Raw genomic sequence first — 12,761 nt, forward strand, 5'->3', positions numbered from 1 at the left:
CAAATGAAGTACCCCAAATGTGCGCCTGAGTGTGCACTTGTGTCAGTGTCGTTGTCGTGTACATACTGTACCACTGAACGGCGAAACCGTTCCTCATTAAAGCAACAATTAGGTGAGGCCTTGGGGTCGCCAGCTCCATTTCAGGCAGGACACGGTTAAGTTCGACACTTCTTTTATAGCATACTGACGCCTTTACCAGCTGTTGATCACAGAAAAGAACACCTGGATATAACATCTGCATTTAAAATGCATATCATTACAAATCAGCATACAGACAATGAGAAGAAAAAGAAGAAGAAAATCCACAACGGTTTAAGTGTCTCACAAACACACAGTGACAACCACAGCATTTTTTTTCCTCCTGGCGATAATAACTGACATTGAACAATTTATTCAGGCTCGTCCGTTAGTGGAAACATTTTGATACTGACATTTCTCTTTTAATTGAATCACAATAACAGTTGGAGGCCATTCAGCCTGCAGAGGACCAAGACGAATTGTGTTGTCTGGCTGCTCTCACAGAGTATCCTGATGTCACCGGGCGTGCTTGGAACACTGTATACATTCACACTGGACACACATATACACATACACAGCTGCACTGCTAAACTTTATTAAAGCAACAGGGTTATTCTAGCCATGTGGGTGGCAGGGAGGAAACGTCCTGTTCCTTTTGTAAAAGACCATTTTAATCAGTGGTGGAAAGTGACTGATACAGAAGTGCTGTATTTAAATACACTTGAGTTTTACTTGAATACTTCCAGTCAATGCTACACAGAGTCTGCCATGTTGCGCCACCAGCAGCCCAGAATGGACCCACCAAACACTGGCTCTATGTTTTTCACGTTCCCTGCAGGCCACCGTAGTTCCACGACACGCTCGTGAAACATCGGCAATGTGAGCCGCAGACTGCAGAACAGTGGTATCAGCAGACCTTTGGTACTTTATGGAGGTTTTATATTGTATATTGTGCTCATTCTCATAGTTGTATAAGTAAATCTGGAGGACTTTTACTTCTGGATGATTTCTACAATGTAGTAATTCTGCTTTTATGGAAGTAAACGACCCTAATCATTCTCCCACTACTGTCACTATTCTGATAATGGAATGTATTCATCTTTCTTTTTTTTGTACATGTATACAGTGCATACTTTGCTTCATGCTAACTCCTCTTAAATCCTCCCTTTTCCCTGTATCATCTAAAACAAAAGGCTAAATATCACATTATTATTTATTTCAGCTTTTTAAATGATTCAGGCGCTGTGCCATCACACGCTCAGGTGTCTCTTGTTTGTCTTGATTATCTCTGAGACGGAGCTAAACCTTGATTGGAGTCCACCTGTTGTCAATTGAACTGATTGGACAGGATGCCCATATAAGGCCTCACAGCTGACAAGAATTGAGCACAGGAGGTTTGAGAAGCTTCCTGCGGAGCTCAGCAACAGAGGCGTGTACAAGGCTACAGGTCCCCTCAATTATCCAGTAGAAGAAGTTTTTTTTTTAAACTGACTGAAAGTTCTTAAGTGTTTCATTTACCTTGTTGAATGCTTTTGTCGATATATATTTCTAATAATTAAACCAAACCTTTCTAAAAATCCTATTTCTGCCTTGTTGCCATGCATGAATTGAGTCTCGATCGATGAGGAAATATAACATATGGCTGCAACGTAATATGAAGTTTCTGAATGAATTCTTTAAGAAAGACATTCCCTCATTCATCCCCTGGTGGAAAGTCATACGGCTCTCTATACGAGTTTCTTTACGTAATTATTTTACACCTCTGCTACAAAGGTGTGAAAATCTATTTTTCAGTGAGTTCATTTTTAAATGAATACTTGAAATGTAGTTGACCCCAAATATCCCGCAATTCCAGTGCCCTCACTTTATGAGTGGAACAAATGTATATCATCAGTGTTGAAGCTACTTCTTTCTTAACACACGTTTCTTTCACGAAAGGAAAAATACCTGCACACACACACACACACACACACACACACACACACACACACACACACACACACACGTCTATTTATGTCGGACCGGGCTCACTGGCATTCCCTAAAGAGATAAAGAGGGGAACAAGCCGTCTTTGTAGCTGACAAATTACTTTCTGCATATTACACACGCAAAAGTTTGTGTGTGTGTGTTTGTGTGTGTGTGTGATGAAACTGTACCCCAGAGCATCAATGGGTTAACCTGTAAGATTTAAGGCATTGGGGTGGGGGGCCATCGGCAGTGAAACCACAGCCAGGAAATTCATGGCGACGGACTCTTTGCCGAGCTGAGTTCAGAACAGCCTGTGTGTGTCTTCACGAGCATTCATGTTTGTATTCGCTCGCCGACATTGTCAACTATCGACTGCAGGGAGAGAAACGCAGTTAAAAGGCCTCAGTGTAGTTTAAAAGAAGTGCTTGTTCTAAAGTCTCCACCTCCACATACTGAGCCTCCCCCCCACCCCCCTTCTCAATCAGCCTCTGGACAAGTCCTCTCAGCTCCATCACCACAGTGTTGAGAGTCAATTGAAATGACCCAATTCAATTAAATTCAGTTTATTTTATTTAGCCCAATATCACAAATTCAGAATTTGCCTCAGTGGACTTTACAATCTGTACACAAAGACTCCGGGAAGGAAGCAGAGTTAGTAATGTGTGATGGAGAGATGAAAATGCATCCATAAGGAGAGAGAGAAGAGGAGAGAGGGGCTCAGTGTATCCTAAGCCAGGGGTGTCAAACTCATCTTCACGGTGGGCCACATCAGCGTCATGGCAGCCTCTTAAAGGGCCGGTGTAACTGAAGCAGTGTATAAACTACTCCCGAACATATTGTGAAATAACTCTCTTTGCATTTGATTATTGTTTATTCGAGAGTAGAAATATTGTACACAAGAACATTTCTCTAATATTATAACACAACATCCATTTTGTTTGTAACCTTCAAATTAAAAGCACGGGATATAAAGGCGATCATATGTCTTTCAAGCCGCGAGGGGCCATAAAATGACGCGATGGGCAGCATTCGGCCCGCGGGCCTTGTGTTTGACACCTGTGCTCTAAGCCTATAGCAGCATCTCTAGGGGCGGGACCAGGTGAATCTGACTCAGCCCGAACTATAAGACTATCAGGAGGAAAGTCTTCAGTCCACATGAGGTGACTGTGTCTGCCTCCAGGACTGAAGGTGGAAGCTGTTCCATAAAAGAGGAGCTTGATACCTGAAGGCTCTGGCTCCCATCCTACTTTTTAAGACTCTAGGAACCACAAGTAGCCCCGCATTTAGTGAGGCAGCCCTCTAGTGGGGCAATATGGTACTACAGGCTCCTTAAGATATGATGGAGCGTCACCAATCAAGGCTTTGTAGGTGAGGAGAATCATTTTAAATGTGATACTTCAGAAAAGTCTCAACTTATTTGAACTTAATGCTACTTTTTGTACTTTGATTATACTTCATATATTTTACTTTTGAAGTTACTTTTTAGATAAACAAACACATAATGGTTATATGATCTGATCCATAATACATTTAAAGTACTAATATCGAGTAATATACAATATATCTAGAATTGGCTACATTATTATTATTATTATCTTGTATGTATGTGTTAGTGATAACACAGAACAATATAATGTTCTAGCCTAAAATAACACTGTGAAAGTAGCCACTTTGCATAATGAAAGATATTTAAGTACAATATGCTGATAATATTTGTGTTATTTGACCTATGTAACATTTAAACTCATTACTTTTCACTTATAATCGAGTATGTTATCTATTAGGCTGCTTGGGAGAAGAATCTAAATGCCTCAACAGAACAACAGAGGAAGATGTGTTTGATAGTACTGTTAGATAGTACTGTTAGTATCACCATTAGCATAATAATGTAACATGTTTTGCTCACTGTTCACAGGTCTGCACCAGCTCGAGATGATTCAGCCCCGTCACAGAGTGAGTGCACCACCATGTGGTGGCGCTCGAGCTTCGTTTGGTTTCCCCTTGTTCGAGGTTTCTTCCTCTTTGTTTCCGTCTTCACGAGCAAAGGACCTCAAGACACTTCCACGATACTTCATGTCCCCTCGTTGTCGTAGGAACTCGGATTCTGTTCTCCAGTCCAGAACAGCATGCGTGACTCTCGATCGTGAACGAACCGCAATGGGACCGTTGGGCTCGGTCTACTCGCTGGTTACATTGAGGTTTAAACTGGGATTTGTGTCCATATCTTCAGCTGATATTCCAGATGTTCCAACCCTAAACTAATAATCTACATCCATTGAGAAGTTAGAAATAGAGCTTTGCTAAAGCAACACACTTCCTGTTAATGCCACCTTGTTTTAGACATTGGTTTGCTCTTGACACTGAAATAAAAACTCATTCCTATTTAAATCTGAACACGTTGATATTCAGCTTCCAGTTTATTTTGAATGACCGACTGGTGATTTCTTCTATTTTTACTGAACTTTGTCTCTTTCTACCCTTTCGATCGACGGTCTGGTTGAACAGTTGTACAGCGTTACTACATCCATTAGTAAAGACGACTTTCTTAATCTTAAAATCAGCAAATTTATTCTGAAATAAAAAGCAGTCCTCTCAGACATCTGACTGGATCCAATCAAGCTGGAAATGATTACTGTGTACATCTGTAATGCCAATAAATCTGCAGGAGCAGCTTTTCCCCAATGAAAAAAAACTGCAGCAAGTCAGCAGATAACACGCCAGGTCTTCCCATCTGGGCCTTCGTCCTCCTGCCGAGACCCAGAAGTCGATCTCTCAAGGCGTCATCTGGAAGGACGTCACAATTCCCGAAATGCGGAGATATGAGCGAGGATGTATGCATGTATATATATAAGAATTGTCACGCTAATATGATGGTGGTCATAAAAGACACAATACAGCCGTGCTATACGTCATATTTAATTAACATTGCTTTAAAGCGACTGCTCCAAAGCAAGGAGGTCTCATTTTGTTAGCTGCCCGTCCTCCTCCGCCCAACCTCTTAATTAAGTGGGACTAAAACGCGAGAGGAGGCAAGGAAAGGAATTGAGGATTGTACAAACTGGAATAAAAAGCAGAGCTGTGTGCATTATTAAAAGGCAAACAAAGAAACAACTCTCTTAAAACATGTCTGCACTTTATGCACATCTTTTGATGCATTTTTTGTCTCCCTCAGTTATACACAACATGTATTGAAAATAATTCTTAAATCACAAAACACACAAAGGCTGAGGGTGAAAACAAAACAAAACAAAAAGGCCATTTGTCTTCTATACACCATGAACGATACAGTATGTAGGAGCCCTCTTTGAAAAAAACAACAACAACATGGTTGAAGACATTCAATACTGAAATATTCAACCGACTGTTTTATATGAGAACAAATGAACAAGAAATAAATGAAACAAACATTCTAATATTGACATCACTTTCTAATTTGACATCACTGTTGAAAATCTCTGCTATTGACAGTAATTATTACAGAGCTCAGAAAGCATCTATCGGCCTCTTCTAGAGTTTACGAAGCCCGGAACTCAGAAGGAAAGTATTTAAAAATCTCAGTAAACCAAAACTCAACGGTACAAAAAAAAAAAGAAGCTTATGCTTTAAGCTCACAGCTGTTACAGATCCACTGCACTTGAGGACAATATGTTTTTCATTATAATCCCTTCCATCTCTCCAACACCCTCCAGACTCTTTTATAAAATGACATCAACCTTTACAAAAGTCTTGTTGTTGTTGACAAATTCTGGTACGTTTTTCAGTTGAGGCTCTCCGAGATCACGACAACCCGTTTAGCTGCATTAACGACGAGTCTCCGATAAAACCATGTACTCACTCATGCAACCTACAGATATGCAAATGTGATGTCTCACGGGAATGCGTGATGAAATTCATCTTAATCAAATTGGTTTGTTTTGCAGTAAATCTGCAAACAAGAATAAGTCAATAACGAATTATTTAAATATCAGCTCTGTCCAGACTGAACTTTAAAAAAGGAAATCACAATCTGGTACTGAATCGTTTACGCAGAACAAGTACCATTTCCACGGAAAGGCTCTGGAGATAGTCAGTCAGCCTTTTTGGAATTTAACAACAAGAGAAATAATATATTTTTTATAAAAACGGATAAAAAGAAAACAACTATCATCAAATTCAACTAATCAGTTTTTTTTTACAAACCATATCCCGTCTCGCCCGGCCGCACAAAGTTCGATTTCGCCGCTTTGCCATCGCCGCCAACGCCTCCAACGCCAGGTTCAGAGATGCTCAAACTTGCAGGAAGCAGAGGAAGAGGAGACGTTTCAATAAATACATTCACTGGAGATGCAAACCAACTAGATTCAGGTGAGGAGGAGACCGAGAAACGGGAAGCGGGAAGCAGCTCTGCTTTGATCTGGTACTAGGTGTTAGTATTAGTTAGACATTAGCTGGGGGGGCTAAATGATTACAATACCCTGCTGTCTCCAAACTTTAAACTATTCTCCTGTTATTTCCTCCATGTATATAATACAGATGTCCCGAGTGGATCCTAAGAATCTATAATCTAATGGATCGGTATTGGCTAAATAACGGCCAATAACAATCTAATCCTTTTCATCAGTACTCTGAGGTTCTGCACACAGAACTCCAACAGAGTGAGATATCTTCTCGTTAAAACGATTCAATTGTTAGCGTCAAGCCTAATCAAATTCAAGCAGATTCTCCTCCAAATTAAATGGATAATTTAGGTTTATTGCTTTTAACCAGGGCCTTAATACGTATTTGGATCAAGTGACTTGTGAACAATAACATGTAGAAGTCTAGAGCAGGTACTTTAAATGTGCCAGATTATAGTTATCGAATCAATATTTAGGTAAATACAAGTACTAGGATGGACTTCAGGGCCAAAGAAAGTCAATGGGACACCTAGAATGTACACTAAGGCTGGGTTGATCCTCAGTAGCACACAGAGTGTAGAGAGCCGGCAGATTTGTCGTTTTCTTCACTTAAAAATACAAGAATGTTGCGCTTTTTTTTACCGTTTAATTTTGACAAAGTCCTTGTTGAGACAAAATGTTGGATTTGCAGGAAAACAAGTGTCGACAGACTTGATGATACCCAGCCCTAATGTACACCGCCAGGGAGAGAGTGGTTTCCAGTCCGTACGCAGGTCTCTGACAGAAGACGTTTGACCATCTTTTTACCACATCGGTTTCACTGAGGCCAAAACGCACTGAAAGCATCCGACACACCTTTTGCTAAAAAAAGAAAAAAAAGAGGCCACAACAAGCACCAAAAGCAGTTTGACGTGCCTTCTCTCTTTTAGTTTTGATTGTGGAGCCAGTGACGAAAGTTTTTTCCTAATAAAGGAACAGATTATTAACTCCCCTGAGGACGTTTCATCAAATTTTTTTAATCCATTAATAATAATAATATTAATAACGCCACTATATGAAATGACACGCGTCGTATCAGCTGTCACTAACATAAATTCCATTTGTAACTCTATGGCAGGCCAAAATAAAACGCTGTGGGGTTTGCGGACCAAAGATGGTTTAAGAGGGGAGCGAGGCCTCACTCTGACACCACAGCGAGTGATACATTTTCTAAGGGAGCAGATGGCGTGAAGCCAATTTCCCGTCATCTACTTTTAGCTTTGATTCATATATATCAATAATATAAAAAGACGCGGCGTTAAAGGGTATCCGTTATGAACAAAAAAAGGGCTGCCTGGATATAAAGCGTTTCCTAAAAATACCGCTGCTTCTAATCTGTGTCGGATGAGACGCGTTCAGTGCGTTTGGGCCTTTAGGAAACTTGAACCGTTTTAGTTGGGAACTAAATGATAAAATACCACGTTGGGGCATTTCAGGGTCCATGTGACCGTTTGGGGGTGGGGAAGAGAGGAGGAGGAGGGGGCGGGGCCTACTGGGAAGAGACTCTGGCAGGAGGTTGATGTTAATGTGTTAAAGGGGGCTGGTTGTTTTGTGTCATTCCAAGTCCGGACCGAATCCTCTGCCGTCTCTACCGGCAACACCTCAAGTGAACTGGTTCTCCTCTGAGTACTCCGTGTTCTCTGGAGCGTACTGGTTATCCTCGGCGGCGTACTGGTTATCCTCGGCGGCGTACTGGTTATCCTCGGCGCCGTACTGGTTATCTTCGGCGGCGTACTGCTTATCCTCGGCGGCGTACTGGTTATCGCCGGCGGCGTACTGGACGTCAGCCTGGAACGATTCTTCTACGGGGTCTGGGTTCTCGGTGGTGTTCTGGCTGGATTTCTTCACGCTGTCAAAAGACACAGTTTAAGATCGTTTTGTGACAAAAAAAACAACCCTCCCCGTCAGGCTGAACCGTGTCCGCATGCAGACGGATTATAAACATAAATCTGATAGAAATGCCAGCGCACAATTGAAGCTCATGAAAAAACCAATGTTGACTAATCAGAAGTCTAAAGAAAAGAAAAAAGCTAAAACCAGAGGGGCTACACGGCTGTAATGGAGTCAGTGTTGTATTTATTATGCAGCAGTGGGGCAAACTTTATATGTAAACATGTCAAGAAAATGTTGGCGCCAGCACAAAAAGTATTTTTTCATTGATGGAAAAGAAAAAAAAACACAATTTACTTGAAGACCAGAGGCCAAAAATGCATAGATATGGCCAGATAAAATAAATAGAAATAAATAATGCTGGTGTACAGGTGGAGAACTGAAAGAATAGGAAAGAAATGCGATTACGAGGTTGAAGAAAATAAATAAGTGTGTACTTACTGGTTCTTATGTTTGGCGCCACTGATGTGAGACTGGTACTGCTCCACCGAGTTCAGCTCGATGCTGCAGACGGTGCACGGGTATCCCTTTAGTGTGGAGGCTGTGGACACAGGAGAGGGGCGAGAGCTGAGCGTCATTGTCCGCGCGGCGACCAGAGGGACGTGATGGATGATTGGCCCGCAGGCGGCGGGGAGGTCTGACCTGGTGCGGTGGACGGGCCGTACGTCTCCATCAGTTTCTGCTTGGTCGTCTGTTTCCGGTGCTTCTTGCCCACGTAGTGCTGCTGGGCCATGAGCGGGTTGTTGAAGGAGGCCTGGCAGATGCCGCAGAAGCGGTCCGGGTTGTCGTTGTTCTCGCCCGCTCCGCCCGCCGCCGCGGCCGCGGCCACCGCCGCCGCCACGGCGCTCGAATCGTCCACGGGCTTCTTCTTTGACGGGGCCGCCGCCGCCGGTGTCTGGGAGGCTACTGCTGCGGGGGGGGGGGCGCGGTGGAAACAATAAGCGTCTTCCAGAATACAACCGGTTCAATGTTCACAATGCAAAGAACTAAAACCGCAGAATTGAAGGGAAACAGAAAGTGGGAGGTGAGAAGAGCAACACGGGTTTTCAACGTGCACACCTGGAGTTTGGGCGCCAACGGCTTTCAGCCTCAGGTTCTTGGCGTGGACTTTGCCCTGGTAGTGCGACTCGGCCACCACGGGAGAGGAGAAGGTCATGTTACAGATGCGACACGCCTTCGACCGGTCGGTGTCTCCGTTGTTACAGTCCTCCTTTCAAACACACGGCAACATAAATCATTCATGATACAAGAGGCATCATTTGTCCTGGTGGAGAAAAACAAAAAGAATCCCTCTCTCTCTGGGGGGATTAAGTTGTTTTTCCCCTCGAAGCTTTCACATCAATTGTGAGCGATAGTCAACAGATGCAGCAGTTTATCTTCACACTAATGTGTATTTAACATTAAAACCACATTTAATACACACCACAAAGCCTTGGGTAGGTTCCCACTACATCGATTCATATTTAATAATATATTCTAATAAAAACGACATGGAAAAGTTTCGGGATAACAAAAGGTCACGTGTCGTTTGAGCCGCGACACGGGGCACTTTTTAAACTCACGCTCTCGGACGATGAAGACTTGAACTTCTTCACCGCCGGCTCCTTCTCGTTCTTGATGGAGAGATAACGCCGCACCTTGTTGCCATGCTTCTTGCTCTGAAAAGACACGAGCACAAACGTTTCATCACAACACGGACCAAAGAAAAGACGACATTTAAAAAAAGACGTCATGCTTTACTTTGAGAAATTGGGATGAACATTCTGCATTCTGGAGCTAATCCATCCATGAGGGATGGATTAGCTCATAAATATGCATTTAGCTAATCTCACAGGAAAAGACAAGCTAGTTAAAAGTTCCGACACTGAAACGGGCGTCTTATCAGCCCGAATAAAAAAAGAAAAATGATTCCCGGCCTTTGTATTTAAACTAAGAATTATTTTAAACCCACCTTTTTATTAGCACTAAGAGTTACCAGGTGATATTTGTAAAGACCTCTGTCCACACGGCATTGCATCTTTTCTTAACAACTAACAAACTGACTTTCTAGGTCGGCAGTCTCAGCTGGTTACGCGTCCGTTCTGCCCCCAAAGCTTTCTGGGATCACGCTTTAAAAAAATCCCAATAATGCAGATTTAATTGACGTATTTTTCTGTTTCGGATCGTCTTGAGAACAGAGCAAAGACCAGATCCCGTCTCGTAGATATCTTAGATAATATTCTTAGTAAGAAAATCAATCAATGGATGTAAATGGCACCGGATGGTCGTACCTCCCCGCAAATAATTATCCAGCGGTCCCCCAATATTAGGAGCAGCCGTTAAAAATAAGTGAAGTCCCCTGAAACCGACGCAGCGGACTGTGGGCTCACTGACCTGGTAATGAGTCAACTTCTGAGACTCTGAAATGAGGACAGCGCTGCAGACTTTACACTGGGAGTCAGAAAACATGTCGCCGTGCTCCAGTATCATCTTATTTACTGGGGGAGAGAGAAACAGGAGGTTTTAAAATCAGGTCACATCTCCGGGGATATAATGAAATATAAAAAACTACACATTGGAGGCAAAAGTTCAAACAACAATTACGTTATTGATCGAGACCGCTCAGTGATGTCCACAGACCCACATTGTGGGCCCAATTCTGAGTTTTAGTCTTTGCTCTTAAAAAATAAAAAGACACGAGACAAAAAACTGATGATATACTAGACTGATGTGATTATTACGTATTATTAAGTATTTAATCAGGGGATTACAATTTGGTTGGATGCGACATGGAAGGAGCACGTCATTTTATGAAGAGTTTTACCCTCCGAGTTGGGTCGAGATGCCGAATAACGTTAACGCTTTAAGTCATTCAGACATAAAAGATGTCCGTTCATTGGATTATATTTAAATCAATTGTCATTGCACAGAGTACCGAGGCCACGAAAAGCAGTTCCCCCTGCACATTACTTAATTCTTCACTTTAAATACACATGTCACTTTAAACCTACACTTACTTACACCGTCTAAAGTACTGTTGCCTGCCCGTCTGTGCACTTTATTTCATATACTTAATTATTTCACTGTGTTGATTGTTGTTGATTGTCGTTTCAGTAAATTACTTGCATGTTAAAACATACTTGGCAATAAAAGGTTCGGATTGTGGTGCAGATGAAAAATATAGAACAAGTACACAGTAAGGGGATGTGCGCCGAAATACAGGATGAGCAGTATGTACAGAATCAATATGCACAGTAGGCAGTTCAGGGGGAAGTCGATGTACAACGACGCTCATGTTACGTCAGAGCGAGAGGGGGAAAAGTTCTGGTTTCAAGACATCAGTGACGCACTTCCTTTTTTTATCATACCGCTTAAATTAAATGCATTTTTTATTTTTCCGCAAACCGGATTTTAAAATGCGCTCCGTTAATAAAGCATGCTTAAAAGAGAGAAATAAAAATGGTAATAAAAAAAACACACGTGACAAACTTCTGCATGGACGCAGGTTTTTCACCACATTTTTCTGTTTATATCTATCATTACCAATTATATCAATAATCTAACAGCAATTTTCTTTGCCTGTTACTTGATATTTTTACTCTTGTCTTTGTTTTTAAAACCCAAAGTACACAAAGAAGACTTGAGGATTACAGAGAACCGCATATGGCCTAACGAAGAAAAAAAACGAAGACAAAAAAACGACCGCTATTGACTCAAATTTCAGGATGCGTCCCTCGGTGCATGTGCAGAGGAAATACTTCATGAGCCGCGTGGAGCCACATCGCATGCAAGACATGCTCTAATCGACCTTGGAGCAGAATCACGGTTAGCTTAGCTTAGCTTAGATTAGCTCAGCGTGCATTGCCGCACGGTTATCGGTTAGCTCGCAGGAAGCCACCGGCAACACTGGCGTTTTACGGTCGTTCCCCCCGCGACTGTGACCGGATGCACGGACGTGCACATTGTATTTTACACACGCGTTGAAATAGTGAGGAGACGTTTCATACCTTCCGCAGGGCCCGAAGGTAAATAAGGAAAATCGTCTGTCTGCATCGGGACGGCCATCATTTCAACTCAAAGCAAGCGGCGTCCTAGTGCGCATGCGGCGCTTTCAGGCACCCAAGTGGGAAGATGCAGAGCCGTATAATGATAAGAGTCGCGTCAAGGAAAGTTCAAACATGCTCGATTATCACGTGATTCCCGGATGTCAGATACTTCCAGGAAGTACTTGGTTGGTAGTTTGCGCGTGGAGATCCTGGTACAAATCGGAGACAGAATTTCGAATAAAAATAAATAAATTAGCGGTCAATATTGAATTAATTTTCTTTATTATTATAGAGCAACGACAAACGTATTAAGATATATATATATATATATTTTTTTAAGTTGAATGTGTTAATATAAGAGACATTTAATTGTGTTAAGTTGTGTTTTGGTGGCAATCTGTAACCTCACCAATAGATAACGCCACGATCTCAAAGAGACCTTTGG

The 12,761-nt window shown here is 42.2% G+C and overlaps 1 protein-coding gene across 2 annotated transcripts; it reads right to left on the reverse strand.

The window, feature by feature from the left end:
• Positions 1-4,886: 4,886 nt before the first annotated feature.
• On the reverse strand, positions 4,887-12,451 carry znf346 (zinc finger protein 346). 2 transcript variants are annotated; one of them, XM_056411548.1, is made up of 7 exons: positions 12,278-12,451; positions 10,665-10,768; positions 9,854-9,949; positions 9,351-9,501; positions 8,934-9,197; positions 8,733-8,832; positions 4,887-8,250 (listed from the first exon to the last, which is right to left on the reverse strand). In XM_056411548.1, the coding sequence occupies exons 1-7, from the start codon at positions 12,336-12,338 to the stop codon at positions 8,004-8,006; spliced, it is 1,023 nt and encodes a 340-aa protein (XP_056267523.1). In that variant the 5' UTR covers positions 12,339-12,451; the 3' UTR covers positions 4,887-8,003. The 2 variants fall into 2 exon arrangements, with proteins under 2 accessions (XP_056267523.1, XP_056267522.1); XM_056411547.1 differs by having other exon boundaries at positions 8,934-9,200; positions 12,278-12,450.
• Positions 12,452-12,761: the final 310 nt, after the last annotated feature.

The sequence above is a fragment of the Pseudoliparis swirei genome, chromosome 3 (assembly GCF_029220125.1).
Source record: "Pseudoliparis swirei isolate HS2019 ecotype Mariana Trench chromosome 3, NWPU_hadal_v1, whole genome shotgun sequence".
Lineage (NCBI taxonomy): Eukaryota > Metazoa > Chordata > Actinopteri > Perciformes > Liparidae > Pseudoliparis > Pseudoliparis swirei.

Excerpts from the sequence above, each read along its gene's own strand:
- znf346 (XM_056411547.1), bottom strand. The coding sequence starts at position 12,338 with ATGATGGCCGTCCCGATGCAGACAGACGATTTTCCTTATTTACCTTCG. Across the intron at positions 10,769-12,277 it reads ACCTTCGGGCCCTGCGGAAG|TAAATAAGATGATACTGGAG; the intron begins GTATGAAACGTC and ends TCTCTCCCCCAG. Across the intron at positions 9,201-9,350 it reads CGTTGGCGCCCAAACTCCAG|CAGTAGCCTCCCAGACACCG; the intron begins GTGTGCACGTTG and ends CCCCCCCCGCAG.